The following is a 20,519-nucleotide window of genomic DNA, read 5'->3' as shown; positions in this document are numbered from 1 at the left end:
ATCAGAGCTCACCAATAAAGTAGCAGGCGCGGCTCACTCCACGATTACGTTTTCCGCTACAAGTAGATACCCGGCACCACTACGGAGTGGTCTATTCAGCGGTTGCCTCGCACTGCCTCGGAACGCCCGCGTGACGCGCGCGCTCTTATTTTATTCTATTTACGCATTTGTCGTGTTATTTTATTACGTATTAACCTGTTTAAAACTCCTACCAAAAAACCAACAAGATTTTTCAATAAGCTGCAGCAACGTACGCTAAAATGTGGTATCTAACCTAGTAGGTATTATGAACCTATGGATGATGTGATATATCCGAAATAAATATTTTTAAATTATTCAATCCTACTTATATTATAAATGTGAAAGTTTGTGAAGATCATGAGGATGTTTGGAGGTTTGGATGTTTGTTACTCAATCACGTCTAAACAGCTCAACCGATTTAGATGAAATTTGGTATACATAGAGAGTCCCGGAGAAGGACATAGGGTAGTTTTATCCTGGAAAATTGCATAGTGCCCGCGGGATAGCGATAACGCAGAATACTGCGCGGACAGAGTCGCGGGTAACGGCTAGTTCGTTATAATTGCGAGATTTATTATTTAAAAGATAAATAATTATTCTGTGCCAATAGCTGAACAGGATTCTGGCTTTTGTGCTAAAATATTTTTCCCAACTGTTTCATACAGACAAACATTTTTTTTTTCTAAAATTAAACTACCTTTTCAGGACCATCCTGTAGAAGCTTAAGTTAGGTAAAATTACTTTTATATTATAACAGTCCTAAAGTACACCAGTTTAAAAAAAACGTTGCTAGGAATGTGTTTTTCGCCGCAGCAGCTGCTAGACCAGCTCTTAAATTAAGAGACGGGAAGTTTCCTAGGCTAGCTACTACTCACTTGTGGCAATAATCCGGCACGTGCTTGTAGTAGGTAGCGAGGTTGCCATCAGCGCCGAGCGAAGAGCAGTAGTGCGGGCTCGGGCACAGGTTGTAGCGGCCGGCGCGGCACAGCGCGCACGTGCGGCACGGCTGCGTCGGCTCGACGGCCACGCGGTCGCCCACCGACAGGGTCGACACGTTTGAACCGACCTACAGAAGCGACTGCCTTCTATTAGGCCAAGTAATCAGGCCGATAAGGCCACGACAATAATCTACTTATTGTACAAAAATAAATACAAAATACCCAATGCAGGTTACAAACATCAGGGGCGTTACTTTGCAGTGGTCCATATCAATGAACTAAAATAATTATTTTGCTCACCCGCTACCTTAGGATTACTTAACTAGTCTATAGATGCAACAAATCTGTGTTCATGAAGCTCCTCCACCTCCACGCTGAAAGAACACACACACACACCCAAACTACCATCACCACCACAATCGAGTTCGTCCTCCAGATGTTAGATATCTGGTAGCATGGTGAACTGTTATATTGCTCTACGAATTAACTCTGGTTGAGTTTAAAACGTGACTGATTGTTTGTTTCAAGTTTGTATGAAATGCGCGGCTAGAAAAAGGAATCGACACCATAAGATCTTAGCGCCAGCCTTACGGTCAACTCTCACGTGAGTCCTGCCCCCCCTGGTACCTTGACGACGGTGCCGGCGCCCTCGTGGCCGATGACGATCGGCTCCGTCAGCACGTCGAAGCCGCACTTGCCCGTCGACCACAGCTTTACATCCGACCCGCAAATACCGACGCACGCGATCTTGATCAACACCTCTGTAAGTATTGTACACGAGTTTGCTAAGAAAGTAACTTTGAGCGACCGAAATGTGCAAATAAGCAGAATTTAAATAGGTATATTTAAATCCCGAACTGTGGCCGTATTGGCTCGCATCATTATCACCATCTATATTTTTGCTCTCATCGCTTACCTACTCTGTCATATTTAGAAGGAGTGGTGAAAACAATCGTTAAAAATTTGGGTCCCCCCTCTTCTTTGAATACCTACTTAACCGGTAACCTACCATTGTCGTTTATCTCTGGCATGGGCCAATTTTCCTGAAACCAAAATTTATTTATGATCAACTGGTGTAGGATACTTAAGAGCGTTTATACCTGCTGAGCTGAGCCGTTTAATTCGTTTTTAAAGAATATAAAAGTCTATAACGAATAATAATTGGAGTAGACACATTAACTTATGTATTAAGAAGTGTTCTATCAGACAACATTTTTAACTTTCATTCAATTTTTATGGAATAATCGAGAAAAACTAACAAAAATGCAACGTTGCCAGCTCAGCAGGTATAAACGCTCTTAAGCTACTACGAGTATTTTACACTTGCGTCTGCCATGGGTAGGTATCTTAAATACCTATACAGTATACAGGATTACGCCATTATAATTCACAAATGTAGCTTCAAAAATTTATCCTCAGTCTACATATACATATAGTCTTTCGTAGAAGTAGTTGACCGTGTAAGTTACTTTTTTCACGCAAGTTTCGACATCAGAAGAAAAGCAAGGTCAGAATCAGGTCACATTCATTGAATTGTAAGTGAAAATAGCCTTTGATTTTTTAAGCCGTCTTGGTCGAGTATATAATACTTAAATTGCGTAAACTACGTAGCTAAATAACTTAACGTAGAAAATTATCGCAACAAACTTACAATCTTAACATCGTATGGTCCATGCAAGACAGCTGCTTGATTAACCGCGGTGACACCGTTCATCTTAAAGTACTTCCGTTTACTTATATGTAAGTTGTACCACCTTCAGGGACTCCCTTATTTGGACCTGCTTCTCCAATTCACTTTGATAAACTGGCCTCGATCCCAAGTGATCTTATTATATAACGTAAATAAAAGATAGAGCAATAACAATTTGTACCATCTTATCAGTTACATAATGTAAACAGTTAATTCTGTTTTGATCTGTGTTCAGAGTTCAGTGGTATACGGAGCGTAGTCAATTTTCAACCAGCTAACTAATCCATGTAAAATTGATTTAAATAATCGTTAAATTTCGTTAAGATTATAAATTCGTTGTAGCCCTTGGCCCTGGCATAAATGTCTCCGGCCAGTCGGGCAAACAATCGCATTTCTTGCTTAGGGAAGACTCCTTCCTTTTATCATTTTTTTTCATTTGAATATGCTTTATGCATACCTTTCGTGGAAAGTTATGTGGAGCTCTACTCACTTTGCCATTATGAGAGCGTCGAGGGATCGTGGATATTCATCCATGACGCTATTATCTTGGGAGAGTACAAAGTTCCCGCGAGATACAAACGAAATTGTGGCCCATGAAAAATTTTTTAAGAACCACAAAATATTTTACATGTAAATAACTTAAAACGAAGTTCAGTGTCATATCATTATTTACTTAATTTTTATTGTTAAAACTTACGCAACAATGAAATGACAACTTCACTGATAACTCTACATTGCCTAGATGCCATTTAGTGGTCGGCTAGTCATCGCCTGCGTAAAATGAGATTAAGTACTTTGCTCCAATATTTGCTCCAAAATTCGTAATCTTCATTTTATTTTGAAAATTATTATGCTGTGTTATGTTCATATATGTATTTAAGTAAAGTAGATAACCCCTACTAGGTATCATGTTGGATTGCTTAACTATGTCATAATATTGTTTTAATATATATATTTCATTTAATATATATGTTTGGGTAACTATGCTCCTGCAGGGCTACCTACTACGAAACTCGAAACTCGAAGTTCGTGTCGTGCGGTCCCTCTGACACTTATACTATTTAATACGAGAGCGAGAGGGACGGTACGGTACGAACTTCGAGTTTTGAGTTTCGTAGTAGCCCTGCTGAATTTCATTCATAATTCGTACTAGGAAACGTTTGGTGCATTTTTACACCATTATTATCATTGCACTACGTCTTATCACTGTACGTCTAACAGGAAAAGAAAAGAAAATACCGAAGCAAAAAATTGATTTATATAGGCTAAATATAATAATAGAATATTTTTTAAATATGGAGAGTGGGTCACAGTGTAGCAGATTTTTTTCAAACAGATTTAATCGCACTAGTCTCTTCAAAAAGCTCAGTTATTTTCTTAAAATATACGTTTAATATCTATGTTTGAAAAATAAAGACAAAGAAAGCACTTGGGAAGTCCAGTAATAAAATATATACATAAAAAAAATGGCGCGTGATCCATGACCCATCCGTGACCCATGGCTGGGTAACACTGAATCAGGGTTTTGAGGTACAACGGAACGTACGGGGTTCACTGAATTATAATTAAAAACAGCTTTAAAATATAGTTTTACTATAAAAAGTTTTTTTTAACATTAGAAACTAATCTTCACATTGTGGCGATTAAATGTAGAACATAGAATATTTTGCTACATTTACAAGGTAAATATACTCACTCACTCTCTTTAAAGCTTGTACGTGTACAGTAGTGCCTCTTTCCATTTCGTGTTTTTTTATGATTGGTTTTTTGGAGTCTTTTTGTATTTTTTATTTCAACTCTAAATTTGTGATATTTGTGAAACCATATATACGGGATACCCGTAAAAGTAACAAATTTGGAGTTGAAATAAAAAATACAAATAGACTCCAAAAAACCAATCATAATTTGATTGCTTCGTAGCGACATCTCTTGTCTGGGTGAGCGGTTGGTTCCGAAAGAGTGTGACGTCTGTCGACGCTACGTGACGACGACGCTAGTGCTGCTGTTTAAGTAGCAAAGTAGAAATAAGCAACCTGAGATATGTATGCATAGGAAAAATTCGTGTCTAGATTCCTGTCCAGCAGTGGTGTAGGGGTTATAGCACGCAGCACGGATTGCTGAGGACCTGGGTTCGATTCCCAGTGCTGGTCTCTTTTTCTGGTTTTTCTGTGCATCCATGTCTCAGTTTGTATTTTCGTGTTTTTTTTCTTAAAATACTAAAACAAAATTTGAATACTTAGTTTTCTTACCTATACCAGTTACCTATAGTGGATCGTGATCCACTGTGACCCAATATAAATTGATCCGCTGTTCCCCAATGACAGAAGTTGTAAAGGAAAAAAAATGTAATGGCAACACAAACGAAGCCAAACCCCCTGAATAAACTGTGACCCAATATATCTGTTCCCCAATGCAGAAGTCTTACAACACAAACGTGCTTTTTGAAAATGGCGTGCTTTTGCCGCCCAGTGCACTGCAGCGTTACTTATCGTTTCGATACTGAGACGATGACTAGTTTGGCAAGTGGAGGGGATGTAAGAGCAACAACATCGCAAGCGCTGACGGGTGTGCGTATAATAGGTACACGTAAAACTATACCAAAAGATCCACTGTAAACCACTTTCCCCTACTTAAACTCTCGTGAGAGAAATGATAAAATTACTAAATAAAACGATTCAACTCACGATTATAAGCCAGAATCCACGCCACGGTTCGACTAGTTTCGATCTTTTCGGAAGATCTTCAGCTCAGCTCCCAGCTGCGTGCGGGGAGCGCCACCGTTATGAAGGTCACTCACCTATGAAAAACACTTCCGAAATGATCGAAACTAGTCGACTGTTCCTGACTTATAATCATGAGTTCAACTGTTTAATTTTGTAATCATATCTTTCTGCGTTACGTGTCATGAAGTGGGTCTGGTGACGTACCGATAAGTACATAGGGTAAAAGCGAAGCAGGAGCGAACCGCTTCAAGCTGTCATTTGTGCTGCTGGCAGCACGGCGGGACTCGACCGCACGCCGACTGCAAACAGCTTGAGCGGTCCGTAAGTACATGTCGAATGTCAATTTTGTATTGAAACTGCCGATCGGCCCTTAGCGTGTTGAGCACACGGACGTACCTTACTGTTTTAAATATTTTACACCAAAATAATTTACAGATTGGTGAAAGATTATCTGTTACTAAACAACATTTAAATTTAAGATAGGATTATCAAAAATTAGGTACAAACAATGAAGGTAAAATAAATATACTTAATCAAAATAATTTATTTGTAAAATATTTTACAATTTAGGCATGTAAGTACTTTTGTAGCTCTAAAATACATATATGTAGGTAAAAAACTTAAACAGGACCTGTTGTACCATGTGGTCTGTGTGTCTACCACCCTAAAGTTGATAATCGTTTGCATGTCATAAAACAATAAAGCCAATAGACGTGTGTGTCAACTTGAAAGTTCGACTTTAGCGACATTTTCATTTGATAGCATCTTGTTTAAAAATTGATAGACCACTTATTTGGCTGATGGTACATACGTAGTAGTGCACAGAATTGATATGGGACTTAAGTCATTTTTCGAATATGGAACGTCGACTTATCTATGTATACGGACATACGTTACTACTACATACAACATGTCGCCTTCTTAATTTTTTTTAGCCATACCTACATCTCTAGAAGCTTTTTTATAGTATAACATAATCTTAACAATTTTATAACATTGGTTAGTAGGTAATTCTTCAAAGACCTTATTTAAAAATTTCGCTATAAATTGTTCTTGATTTTTAAGCCAGACGCAGCGCGGGATTATTCAGTTTAATTATCATTATCGCTGACATGACATTGATAATGTCTATGATAATTTAATTCAATGATAAGTCAATGATAGCGTTTACGAAACGCGTGACTAGATCATGCGACGTAGTGCCGCGTGCATTTCCTCTGTTCAATGCGCGTGCGCGGTCGATACGTTACCTGGCCCAGTTTCTTTTACTATTAGTCTAATAATATTAATGTTTCGTTCAATTTAAGAAACAAAACACTAATATTATTAGACTAATTTTCTTCGAGAAACTGGGCACTGAGGGGCTACTACGAAACTCGCAAATCGAAGTTCGTATCGCACCGTTCCTTTCACTCGCGCATTAAATGACATAAGCGTCAGTGGGAAGGCAACATACGAAGTTCGAGTTTTGCAATTCGTGGTATAGGGCCTGGCAGTGCCCACAATAAATAAAAAAAACGCTCGCCACAACTCCCGTAGCACGTAGTCGTAGCCGAGCCATTTAATTAGAAAGGTTCTACGTAGTATTATGCGGTTAGCCTCGCTGTTTCATCTTGCCGTCCCTCTTCATATTATCGCTTGAGAAAGAGACAGTGCGCTCAAACCGCACGGTTATGCTTCATTCGCACGAGAGCTAAAAAACCGTTGCGTCAAAACTCAGCGTTGGCCCAATTACAATTCAATTTTCAATTTACTTAACGTCCAACGTCCAGTGCAGAAAATACAACACTCGGTAAAAAACCGACGCGTTTTAAAAGCGCTGACGTGTGAACATATACTTGGGAAATGCATTTGTTCTATTTGAACTTGATTTGAACCCTTTTTATGAAAAAGCGGCCAATTGCGAGTCGGAGTTCTGTACCATCTAAACAACATTCATTAGACATTAGCAAAAAACGGCAAAAAAATCACTTTTGTAATTTGTTAATATAGCGGCCACAGTTATACATAATCTGTGAAAATTTCAACTGTCAACTATCACCGTTCATGAGATACTGGTGATAGACGGACAGACGGATGGACAGCGAAGTCTTAGTAATAGAGTTTCCGTTTTAACCCTTTGGGTACGGAACCCTAAAACGCTGTCGTGCGGCCTTAGCCGCATAGTGCGTATGTAGCCTTAGAAAAACATTACTTACGCGTTACGTTGGCTTAATTTTTCCTGACTTTAACCATGTGAAATGTTCTTAATAAGTAGTTACCGTCAATTTTAAATAAAATTATATTTCAGTAAGTGCTTAAACCTAAACCTGTATAACTCTCATCACACGGTGCTCGCGGCTGTGATGTACAAACGCTCTTTAGAACTTCTGTTTGTTGTTGGTGTCCCTGGGCTGCACATGGATCATGACCTTGATGCCGGCGCCCTGGCGAGCGACCTCATAGGCCTTCAGGGTGTCCTCGAGCGCGAAGTGGTGCGTGACCAGGGGCTTCACGTTGATCTTACCGCTTGCCACCATTGCCAGTGCGATTGGGTATCTGGGGAGCAGGACGTTTATCGTGAGAACCTGCAGACCGCCATGCTTCTATGGGTTTGGCATTGTGCCGGCATGTAGCGCATGGGTTATCTGGATGTGCGGTATATCTATCTCACGCGCGATCGATTCAGATAAGCCACACTACAACCATAGATTATCTTAGAAATATTCTTGTAAGCATTTATTAATTTATTGAATCAGGCGTTACTTTGCGGAGGTTCATATCAATGAACTAAAAGAATTTCTTTAAGGTATATAAGGTAAAGGTCGCGGTTGAGGAAAGAAATTATTTTAGTTCATTAAGCATTTATTGTAATTATAATCAATTCAAGTTAACTCCTCCACCAAAATACCCTTTAGGCATAAAACTCATTTTGATTTTCAACCGTTTTGACTTTAAATACTGTTAAATGCCTTTCGAGAGCGGATGCGGTGTAGACAACTTCGCTTATTACCTTGATCAAGGGCTAGAGCCAGCGCTGGCCAGAGGTTACAGAGATTCAGTCAGCTCAGCGGGCTATACTAAGTCTATTCGATGCTGGGGTCTCCCAAGCTCGCGAAGTTTGCGGGACAATCCGAAGTTGATCGATGGGAGCGCTTCTCTAATCTACCTGCATTTATCTAGGTTTGTTTAATATTGAACTGTTGGTGCGTTACCTTGATGTTGTGGCGCAGTTCGGCACGCAAATATACCTACAAAAGACTTTCATCTACGAGCCCTCGCCAGTCAACTCGTTTACTTAGATATACCCAACGGAAGCAATCAGCTCTTGCCCAACTGGTGCCACAGCAGCAATGGTACCCACCGTTGACGTACCCGAAGACGCCGTGGATATCGACCGAGTGGATCATGACACCAGCGGTATTCAACTCTTGTCGGGCTAGCTAGCAGCTCTACCGGCCCCGGCTGATGCGTTACAAAAAAGGTTCATAGGTTTAAGATTGGTTTTTGGAGTCTTTTTGTATTTTTTATTTCAACTCCAAATTTTGTTACTTTTACGGCCATCCCGCTATCCGCTAGTGTCGCTGCTTAAGTGACTAAATAAGAAACAAACAAGCTGAGTTATGTGATGTGGTGCATAGGAGAAATTTGTATCTGTACTCCTGTTCAGTGGTGCACGTAGCACGGAATGCTGAGGACCTGGGGGTTCGATTCCCAGCGCTGGTCTCTTTTTCTGGTTTTTATGTGCATCTATGTTTCAGTTTGTATTTTCGATGCTCATAGACACACACACACAAACATCACGCCTGTATTCCCAAATGGGGTAGGCAGAGCACACGAAACGTTACCGATTCGGAGCCACTTTTAGCAATTTTAGGTTTAAAGTTTGACAAAAAAAAGGTACAATAGTGACTGGTTGCTAGCCTGTCGCCTACGGTATGTATACCTTAACCTATATCCTTTGTCGCCTCTTACGACATCCACGGAAGAAATGGAGAGGTGTAATTCTAACCCGACACCACACGGGGATTTCCGCGCGCAGCTCCTATTAGTTAGTTGTATCCATACGCCGTAGGCAAGTAGGATATTGGTAGGAAGAAGGTTCTCACTCGTTGACGTAGCGGAAGATGCCGCGAATGTCGACCTCGCGGCTCATGGCGCCCGCCAGCGGCACCGTCAGCTCCGGGCTGCCCATGCCGACCAGCACCGCCACGCCGCCGGACTTAGTCGCCTGCACAACACATACTCAACGTTAAACGTGCTTTCAGTTCAGGCCCCATATAAGTACTACGAAGTAAAAAAATCGTACTTCGTATCTTACCGTCCCGATGACACTTGTATTATTAAATACGGGAGTGAGAGGGACGGCACGATACGGACTTCGATTTTCGAATTGCATAGAACTAGCCCACCCAGATCCGACAGACTGAGCAACTATTTACTTACCTTAATCGTTGATGGCATACGAAAATGTTTTTAGAAGAACGTTTTTCGCATAGTACCCACAAATAAGACTATCCTAGCCATAAGTGGTTAGGTAGATTAGTACTGACAATACCTTACTTAACTAATACGTACTAAATACAGATATTTATGAAGTTAATCACATGACCGGTTTAGTATAGAACTCGTTTAGTAGCCAACGCGCCACCAGGAGCATCAGAAACTATATAAGTAATAGAATGTTTTCCTGCCAGTTTGTATGAAACCAATGGCACCAAAGCAGCGGGTACCACATAGATAAAATTGCGGAATTTTTCAAATAGGAAAATTTCGGAATCTTATCACAATTTTATATGGGGATTGGAACTTTCCGTTTCTGAAGTTTAAATTTCCTATATTTCTTATGAAAATTTCCAGAAACTTCTGAGAACTTTTCCGACTTTTTGGAAACTTTCTGCAACTTGCACATCTGTACTCATAGATTAGATACAATCGATTCCAAGAGTGAATGTGCAACAGTTCTCTCCATTGCCAACTAAACTAGAACAATATGAAGTTTCGCTATCAATCCTCAATGGCGTATTTATGAGTGTAGCGACTTGAAAGCGAAGACACTGACCATAAGCGCGAGTCGCACGGTGGCCTGCGCGCCGCTGGCATCGAAGGTCTTGTCGGGGTGCTCGCCCAGCAGCTGGTGTATCCGCGCCACGAGCGCCGCCTCGCTGTCCTCGCGAGTCACCAGCATCGTGCAGTCTGCGCCCATCTGCTTTGCGAAGTCCAACCGGGATTGCAGGATGTCTGCGGGAAACAAGTTGGCGACCCTCACTATGAAGCTGGAAGTCCCGAGTTTGAATACCAGTAAGGGTAGCCGCTTGTACCTAATAATGAATAGGTACGAATGTGTTTATACCAAAGTTACGGATGTATTTAAGTACCTTACCTAGCCTATGTATATTTATCTGTGTTAATTTGTTCATCTGTTGCCTGGTAACTACGCATAGTACAAGCCTAGCTTAGTTTGCGCAGGTGCGATAGCAAAACTGTCTTTTTAATTTTCCAATTAGAGCAAGTCAAAAGAGTCTCTTATGGCCTGACGTGACGACAACTCTGATAGTAGGTAAGATTTTTTATTTTTTCGTGACTTATGGTACCTAGTTAGAATACGAACGACGTCACCTTTGTTTTTGCATCGGGGGCTAAAACAAACTGACAATTGTTGGAACTTCTTTGTCTCAAGAAATAGTGGTGGTAGGACCTTGTGAAGGTGTCCGCTGGATTGCTAAAACATAGATGTCGCTAATGCTGCTGTAAGTAGCAGTAGCTTGCAACTGTTATGTTGCGTAGGTAAACAGCCGGTCTAAATAACTGGCACTTGAGGTATCCCATCGCAGCACTCTAGGTTGGCAACGCATCGCAATACCCCTGGTGTGCAGATGTTAGGGCGTGGTGATCTCTACCAGTTAGGAGACGACTCACCTTTGTTTTTGCGTCGGAGGCTAAAACAAACTGACAATTGTTGGAACTTCTTTGTCCTCAAAGAAATAGTCAGTAAATACCTGTGATGAGGATCTTGCTGGCGCCCATGGCGCGCGCGGCCAGCATGGTGACGAGGCCGATGGGCCCGGCGCCCAGCACCAGCACGCAGTCTCCCGCCGTCACGTTGGCGCGCCGGCACGCGTGGATGCCCACCGACAGTGGCTCCAACAGGGCACCTTCCTCCATCGTCACGTTGTCAGGTAGTCTGTAAAAGGACAATTTAACAATGGGTACAATCATCTGCATTCTGCCACAGCAGAGCGTGCAAAAATATCTGATACGTCCTACCGGCTCAAAAGTCCTGTACTTAGATATTTATGCAAGTTTTGTTGTGTCAGATATTAGTGCTGGTGACTATACCATAAATATACAAGGTGTCATCGACGACCGGATAGCCCGGTGGTTAGAGAACCTGAGTACGACGCTTGAGGTAGCTGCTGCCAGCTCTCTTTTGCCAAATACGAGTTCCAGACTCCAGCACTGCGCTGTGGAAGGCAAAGCACACCACCACACTATTTTCCCAAGAAAGTTGTCATGATGGTTAGGTACTGATCTTCAACCAAAGACCACGAGCATGACCAAATTTAGGCTTACTAAGTAAGTAAGTACCTATACCAACACTCGAACCAACTGAATCGTGAGTGGCATCGCATTGCTTGACAAGAATTTATTATGACTTTGCGAGAACGTTCTACGGCGGGTCAGGAATCAAACGGTTCGGCTGTACCTAGAACTTACTTGTAGCAGAAGTCAGCAGCGTGCTTGTAGTAGCGTGCCAGGTTGCCGTGGCAGGGCGGCGTGGCGCAGAAGATGATGTCGGGGCAGAGGTGGTACCGGCCGGTCTTGCAGAACTCACAGTAGCGGCACGGCACGCCCGGCTCGATGGCCACGCGGTCGCCCACCACGAGGTTCTTCACTTTAGCGCCGCACTGGAGCCACAGGAATAGAGTTTTTAGTAAGCCGGGTCTCCACTGAGCTAACCGAGCGAGGCAAGCGCATGCGGCATGATTTTGTTCGATAGAGGGCTCAAAATCGCACCGAAAATGGCTGAGCGCGAGGCAGCTCGCTCAGTGGAGACTCGGCTGTAGGTAGGTGGCAGGAGAGGTCGGCTCGCTCAGTGGAGACTCGGCTGTAGGTAGGTGGCAGGAGAGGTCGGCTCGCTCAGTGGAGACTCGGCTGTAGGTAGGTGGCAGAGGTCGGCTCGCTCAGTGGAGACTCGGCTAGGTAGGTAGGTCGGCTCGCTCAGTGGAGAGGACACTCGGCTGTAGGTAGGTGGCAGGAGAGGTCGGCTCGCTCAGTGGAGAGGACACTCGGCTGTAGGTAGGTGGCAGGAGAGGTCGGCTCGCTCAGTGGAGACTCGGCTGTAGGTAGGTGGCAGGAGAGGTCGGCTCGCTCAGTGGAGACTCGGCTGTAGGTAGGTGGCAGGAGAGGTCGGCTCGCTCAGTGGAGAGGACACTCGGCTGTAGGTAGGTGGCAGGAGAGGTCGGCTCGCTCAGTGGAGAGGACACTCAGCTGTAGGTAAATGGCAAGAGAGGTAGCCCCATTCACCGTAGCTCAAAGTTTCGAGAACTTTCCTTTTGGTCTTTTGGATCCAATTTGGCGATCATGTGGAAAATTAAGCCAAAATGGCTGCAAAAAAATGCGCTTAGGTAAGTACTCGGCCAAGCACGACAATACTTTAAGCCTAGCCTACTGCTACCAAGGCTCTGGTTCGACCACACTTGGAGTATTGCTCTGACCTATAGCTGGACGTCTAGAATAATACTTAGGTACGCTAGAGATACGATAGAGACATGAAATTTGTCGCTGGTGTTTTAACTCCCGACACAAAAAGAGGGGTTTGTGATAAGTATAAGTTTGATGCTAATGTCTGTGGCCGATTTAGATGCGTTTTTTTAGGGTTCCGTAGTCAACTACGAACCCTTTTAGTTTTTAAGTGAAAACGAGTTTCCTTGTGGTTCTTCTTAGCTTTATTTAATTAAAATCGGTTCAAGTTTGATATTGAACATTAAAATGACAATGTCAGGGGTTTCCAACTTGTTTACGAAATTATTCGTAACTCGTAAAAATTCGAATAAATCAACAATGTAAGTTATTGACAATTTTTGTTATTTGACAATTTTTGGGGCTAGACCTAATAGTTTTAACTGTAGCGACTCCTGCCGCCATGAAATGGGCAAGTATAGAAATTCCAACACAATCCTAAATCGCGCTATCGAAGTTTCTCAACTCGGACGCACATATACAATTTACGACGCTCTTCGTTCGGACCTCGGTCCCCAGGCAAAACTGCCTGAAGAGAGTTAACTTTAACTAGGTTTGATACAAAGTAGCCTTAAACTCTGAATTGAAACAGCTCCACGTGACTAAGTGATTACTAACAGATATTTATCAAGGGGTCAATCCATTTAGATACGTTTGACCTAAAACAATGATGATATCACATTATAATAATTATAAGTATCATTGTACTTTAGTGCAATTGAGAAACGTTAAGTGTTTGTCTCCATTCGAATTGATTTAAAGACAGATAAATTATGGGAAGTGCCTCAGAGTAGAGGTCACGCACACTGTGGGCCAGCGTTTACGAGTTATTTACGAAAAACTAAAAAATGGGACCTTTACACCCCCACTCGTTAGCTCCACCCCCACCCATCAGTACTTTTAGTATGTGGTTTAAAACACCATTCCCTACAATTATGCTAAAATTCGCTTATACACGAGTTTTTCCCCTGAGAGGCAGTTTTTGGTCTTCGTTGGGTAGGCTATGTATAGCTAGAGGCTAAAGTAGATTTCAATACTTTGCAAAGTATAATTTTTCATTTTCATAATCTTACCTTACGCAATGTAATTAATTTATTTACTCAGACAAAAACAAGCTGTGAGCGGATCGGGCTTTATCACCACAGTTACTAGCGGGCATTAAATATTATATTATCTGTGTCACAATAAACAGATAAAGCGATAAAACCACTTGAGTAGAGCACTACAGCGCGATTATTTAATAACTTGACATAATCGTAAAACAAATGAAAGTATCCACGTCGATAAAACAGAGGAAAATTTTTGTGTTGATAAATAATATTTTTTGTTGAGTGTTAAATTGGTAGCAGCGCAAGATGATGGCTGATGACAACTCGATTCCCATTGGGTTGCCTAAATCGTCATCACTCGCCCACATTTCTCACTTGCCGCTTTATGGTTCTATATTTCTTGCCCCGGGTTATTGTCTACCGAAAATTTTCACGCCACGTCAACTTCAGGGGATAGTGCTTGAACCGACCGCCGATGGAGCAGAAGGGAAGACGGAGGTAGAAAAGCCCCCGACAAGACGAACACATCCGGTAAAGGTCACAGGAACAGGTCACAGGAAAGATTGGGATGCGGGCAGCACAGGACCGATTGTTATGGAACTCTTTAGGGGAATTCTTTTCTTTGTCCGTCAGGGGTCGTCTTTCGGATGATATCATGGTGATGATGATCTTAAAATGGTGAATAAATACCAATCTAGGTCTTATCAAAGTCAACGCCCACTTTTACATGACTACCCATAAAAAATAGTACTAATAAGTAAGTAATAATACGACCAAGTTAAGTTTGCACCTCGCTGGAATGCGAAATCCCGCCCGCTTCCCAGCTCACCTTTCCGCGATCGCCCTATCGCGTCAGTCCGGTTGGAATCTTGGTCGCCGATATGCGTCTTACGAATTTTCGTCTCCTATTTGTTTAATTTTTAATTTTTGAACGGTTTTTGTTAAGACGCGAGGTGCTGCAAACTTAGCGTGGTCCGGTAGTATTGGTACGTATAAGTAGTAATTTAACGAGGTTAGGTTAGTTGTCAATCGCTAAGGTAGATATTATAGGAGTTTTTCTAGAGCTGACATTCTAACTTTAATGAGCGTATTTAGCCTTTTTGCTTCGCTCATACGCGACCACACTTGCATGACATGACAGCTACGTCTGTGCGACACATATCTGTTACCATGCAGAACCCATCCTCCTCTACTAAAATCAAGAGATCGATAAGAAAGATTCCTATTCTAAGTTAAGTATTGTACATTGGTAGTACCTAAATTCATATGAGACAGTAAGTATGCGAACACGTTTAAAATAACGTGGAATAATTAGTCGTATTCCGACATCCATCACGAATCACGCAAAAAGCAGCCGTACCGCATCTGGCTTTTAACGCCTTTAATGTTTTTGTTTCTATAGAAACAGTGTTGTTGTTATAGGGTTTAGTTTTGTATGTATTGTGTGTCAGATTTTCAAGTTACATAATACAGTGACGCGTGCGCCGATTATGACGTCAAACTAGCGATTACGCGCGGGTGTGTCCTGCGCAGAACGACAGACAATTAAAAATAACCGTCCAAACTAATAATATGTTGTCAATCCAATCCAATAGCAACTTAAATCACATCGTATTGAAACCAGAATTCAGTTTGTCTCTCTTAAACTTGGTACATTTCTGTTTTTGTGCAAATGCCACGCCTCTCGATTTTCTACGAACTTGTTTCTGAATGTCAATTGACTGCCTATATTTATAATTCAATTGTAATTAACGACTGGTTATATACTGTTAAATTGAAGTATAGTACAGAGGTATCCGGGTCGTAGCGGAACGCAAACAATTTTTAAGGATTTTTATAAGTTTTAATGTTTTTATAAAGTCAGTTTTTATCGTCCAATAGGTATGTCTACTGGGTGGTATCGATCATTGAACAGTAAATAAAATAGTTCAATAAAAAATACGTAAGTATAGGAGTATTTCTCAAAAAGTTGTCCCGTCACGAAATTGACAAGAAATCAGTTTTGTCAAGAAATTATTAACACTAAGGACGAGATCATAAAACATAAACTGCATAAAACATCCAAAATTTCTTGACGTCAGGAAAACGTCACGAAATCTTGTGAGGAAAAAAATAGTAATTTTGTAACTACATCGAAACTTGTAGGGCGCCCTCCGGCCATGTGGAGTGACGATTTGCGAAAGGCTGCTGGTAGAAGCTGGATGCGTCTAGCCGAGGACAGATCGAAATGGCGCTCTTTGGGGGAGGCCTATGTCCAGCAGTGGACTGCTATAAGCTGATGATGATGATGATGATCGAAACTTTCTATTGGATCCAACAACAAAGATTATCTGACTTTTATCACCTTTACGACAAGGTTTTGTATATATTTAAACACAATATTACATATTCTTTGTGCTGAAATAGCGTCAGGAAGTATTATTTTTATTTTTATAAGTGGACAACTGAAAAATGGACTACTTTTTGAGAAATAGCCATAGTTCGATGTTTGCTTCGATAAATTATAAAACATTTTAAGTTAGTAATACTATTTGATGTACTTAATGAAGTAGGTACTTGAATATTTTTTTCAGACTAAACTTTAATATTAAGTATACTTTACTTCTTATAGGTACTGCATTTATCTACGAGTATAAAATGTATGAATATTTAATTGATTTGATTATTTATCTACTTAATTAAGTAAAAATGGCGAATAATGCCTACAGATTTAATAGTCATGTGACGTGCAGTCTGATAAGATATTTAAAACTTCAATGTTTTGACTGGTACATGAATGGTACAGTGGCATTTGGCTAAATTTTACAGAATAAAAAAAACTGTGGCCAATTTAACTATTATGTATGACATACTAGTAAACGATTTCAAACGAGAGTTCAGTTCAGGAAAAAATAGCGCTGTTTTTTGTGAATTGCTGGAATATTCCCTCGTTGAACAATCTACTATAATTTCTATGACAGTTCCTATATCTACTTTCATTAGAATAAAAACAATAAGGTTGATTATATGTAAGTAAGTAGTCTTACGTAACTGAAAATAGTCTTGATCGACTAATATCCTACTTCTTCTCTTCTTTCAGTACCTTTCCAATCCTTCATCTTTCATCCTTCAAGGTTGGCCGTTAGCTTTTTGATCTCGTCGTACGAGGATTGTTGTAAATTTCATTTCACCTTCGCAGAACCCACCGGAATGCGGCACGTATGAGAGAAAATTATTAGAATAATAGTGTATTAAGTACCTATTTTCAACCTTTTTGATATGTTAGAATTTAATATTCAGAACAGAGTTAAGTATTCAGAACAGAGTTATCCTAGTCTTAAATGTTGTCTTGGGAACTGATTTGCATGCTTGATATCCACATGTCCCGTAATGTCATATATTGGGATACCATGATGGTCCGTAGGCATTATGGTTACCTTGGCGACAACTCCTGAAGCCTCGTGCCCCATGATCATGGGCTCTTTAAGCACGAAGTGGCCGCAGGCGCCGCTCTGCCAGTAGTGCACGTCGGAGCCGCAGATGCCCACCGAGTCCATACGGAGGAGAACCTCTGGAACACAATATTACCACTATTAAGGATGCGTTTCCACCAGAGATGTGCGAGGCATGTTTTTATCATGAACCAACAGAAACGGTTCATTTATGGTTTATGTCAATCCAATTTATAGAAAGGGTAAACAAAGACGCCATTAACCCGACCACAGACATTCAGTAAATCCTACTTCCTTTGTATTATAAATGTGAAAGTTTGTGAGTGAGTGAGTATGTTTGTTACTTCTTCACGCTGAAACGGCTGGACGGATTTGTTTGAGATTTGGCAAAAAGTTAGTTTATAACCTGAATTAAAACATAGGATGCTTTTTATCCCGATATTCCCACGGGATAGGGATAAAATCTCTAGATAACAACCGCTGGGTTTAGAGTCATGAAATTTGGTATGTAGATAGTTGGACATCTGGAATAATACATAGGCTACTTTTTATCCCGATATTCCCACGGGATAGGGATAAAATATCGAAATAACAATCGCTGGGCTTAGAGTCATGAAATTTGGCATGGGTGTTTTAATTTAACGTCAATAAAAACCACGATGTAATTTTAGGGAATTCCACGAGAATTTAATAAAATCCCGGAATTTCAATTCAACTGCTGTATCTAACGATTTACGCGTGCGAAGCCGCGGGTAAACGCTAGTGCGTGCATAAATATCTGATCTTCGACTCTATTTCTAGGGCCGGTAGGACTGTCTCATATTTTTGCATGATCCGATGTGGCAGGTGAGTGTACAGTCAAGTGCAAAGATATCGACACGGCCAAAGTTACAAAAATATGAATACACGATCTTAATGTTAAGCGCATAAAGTCGTGTATACATATTTCTGTAACTTTGGCCGTGTCGATATCTGTGCACTTGACTGTACCTACTGTATACTATACTCGTGTACTTTAGACCAACAAGAAAGAGCAGATGGTATAAAATGTTTCATACTCAATAGGTTTTACTTACTGCATTTTTAAGAATTTTAGAAGATCATTAGAAGTCAAAGTTTTGACATTTTCCGAGAAAGTATCGACCTGATTTACTTTCACAATTCTTTATTGTTAGTCTACAGTCCTTAATGTTTTATTTGTATTTAGTTTTTATTTCACTAAAATATTAATTGTACTCACCATCGTCAGCTATTTCTGGTATCGGAGTTTGTTCCTATGGGAAAAACAATGTGTGGTCAGTAGGTATGTACCTCGATCATGTACTTAACTTACGTTTCTAGATGAGAAGTACTTTAAGTAAATAAAATCAGACACATTAACCTAACACAGAGGAAGGTTTCCCATATTGACTCCACTTCATTGATGATAATTTGGGAAAACGTTAAATTGAAATGTATGTAGGTATATACCTATAGGTAGGTACAAACTCCATTGAACGAGGACAATTGCTTTCAATGGCACTATAATTATATGTTATTAACTAATTTACGCCCGCGGCTTCGCCTCTGTTGGAGGATGTGTAGGTTTCCTGACGATGTGGTCTTTCAGCAAAAAAGCTCGGGGCAAATTTATCTTTAACAAGAAGTGTAAGCCATGGATTGAACCCACGTCCCTCTGCTTGAGATGTTATAGGCCAGACAGGCTAATTTTTGATCGAAGGACGGCTACATAGATAAAAAATAATTAAGTTCTTAATTAGTTGGTTTCGCGTAAATAAATAGCTTAGTAGGTATGCTATTAACCCACAAAACCTCGACAAGTTCGTAAACAAACCTTTTAATCATTAATTAGGTAGTAAAAACCGCTTATAGGTCAAAACCCTCAATTTTAAGCATGAACTAACGTCTGGTGTAGTTGCCCGATAACAAATATTTCATGGCTACTATATACTTGTTGATAACACACTACAATTGGTTAGACTTCATTCATTAGAGTTAATATTGCAAACTGTTTTAATAACTATAAAATACCCAAGTATTAATAAATAAAAAAATATGCTACCTAGTCTATGGACTTCAGTTGTAATAAAATTGTGCCTAAATAGTTACTACGTAAAGTACTTAAATAAATGTTGACTAACCTAACATGAATTAAATCACAGTACTTACACTTTAGTTTAGCTCATGCTTCTATTGAATCAGTCTTTATTTTGCTACTTTTATCAGAAAATTGATTATTGATCCAATCAAGCCAATAATAATTTATCAAAGCGAATACAGCAGAAGTCCTCAAACCGGCCGGCCGGCACATCGCCGGTTGCGGTTAAAACAGAAACGTGTCATTGTCAAACATATCGATCGTCGAGCAAACTACTGAACAAACATCTCCGATAACCTCTTAACTCAGAATTAATACACATCAACTAAAAATCGCACAAAAACTACTAAAAACCGGCAGATATCGAGCGTCCTATCTAGGTACAGTCTATGAAGCTGGCATCGTTCCAAGACGAAATTAGAATCTTTCACTTACCAATCGCAAGTCTTTCGTTTTGTGTAAAACAGCGGTAAGATTATCCCCCGACATGGTACGTGCGATTTCTATAGCGGTCACTCCACAACTGGCAATGCAATGGCACGGCAAGAATGGAGGTGTGACTTCGTTGTAAACATTAAAAACGTACGCTTAGAAGCGAGGTTCATTGAGCGTTCATTGCTGCTGGATATGGAGTTTAAGATAGCAAATATAAGTGAGCACGTAATGTAGCTGTCGTCATTGTTATCGGTCGAGTTGGGTGGGAGGGAGATCGTATGCGGGCGGATTATGGACGTAACTGGGTACCGTAAGTTATAAGCGACAAGCGATTGCAGATTTTTTACTAAGAGGATACAAGATGTCGATGGGATACAAGCACCGATTGAAAACATTGCTGTTATTGATTGAT

At 40.7% G+C, this 20,519-nt stretch overlaps 2 protein-coding genes across 3 annotated transcripts in view; both read right to left on the bottom strand.

Moving 5' to 3' along the window:
• The window catches only part of LOC141439512 (sorbitol dehydrogenase-like), a 21,361-nt gene extending 1,146 nt beyond the window's left edge, over positions 1 to 20,215 (bottom strand). Inside the window, exons 1-8 of one of the 2 annotated variants that reach the window (XM_074103797.1) lie at positions 20,108 to 20,215; positions 18,815 to 18,848; positions 17,560 to 17,693; positions 12,069 to 12,259; positions 11,351 to 11,535; positions 10,414 to 10,592; positions 9,461 to 9,582; positions 5,897 to 7,910 (exon numbers count right to left, since the gene is read on the bottom strand). In XM_074103797.1, coding sequence (XP_073959898.1) covers positions 7,733 to 7,910; positions 9,461 to 9,582; positions 10,414 to 10,592; positions 11,351 to 11,535; positions 12,069 to 12,259; positions 17,560 to 17,693; positions 18,815 to 18,848; positions 20,108 to 20,161 — 1,077 coding nt within the window. In that variant the 5' untranslated portion in view covers positions 20,162 to 20,215 and the 3' untranslated portion in view covers positions 5,897 to 7,732. Of the gene's footprint in view, positions 1 to 5,896; positions 7,911 to 9,460; positions 9,583 to 10,413; positions 10,593 to 11,350; positions 11,536 to 12,068; positions 12,260 to 17,559; positions 17,694 to 18,814; positions 18,849 to 20,107 lie in introns of those variants that run through there. The other variant, XM_074103798.1, reaches the window with a different exon arrangement.
• LOC141439944 (sorbitol dehydrogenase-like) lies at positions 893 to 2,839 on the bottom strand. The gene is made up of 4 exons (XM_074104408.1): positions 2,611 to 2,839; positions 1,969 to 2,002; positions 1,587 to 1,720; positions 893 to 1,087 (listed from the first exon to the last, which is right to left on the bottom strand). Exons 1-4 carry the CDS (start codon positions 2,671 to 2,673, stop codon positions 893 to 895), a joined length of 426 nt encoding a protein of 141 aa, XP_073960509.1. The 5' UTR covers positions 2,674 to 2,839.
• Positions 20,216 to 20,519: the final 304 nt, after the last annotated feature.

This window comes from Choristoneura fumiferana, chromosome 21 (assembly GCF_025370935.1).
Source record: "Choristoneura fumiferana chromosome 21, NRCan_CFum_1, whole genome shotgun sequence".
Taxonomy (NCBI): domain Eukaryota; kingdom Metazoa; phylum Arthropoda; class Insecta; order Lepidoptera; family Tortricidae; genus Choristoneura; species Choristoneura fumiferana.
The sequence above is the reverse complement of the archived record's forward strand: the minus strand, read 5'-3'. Positions and strand labels throughout refer to the sequence as shown.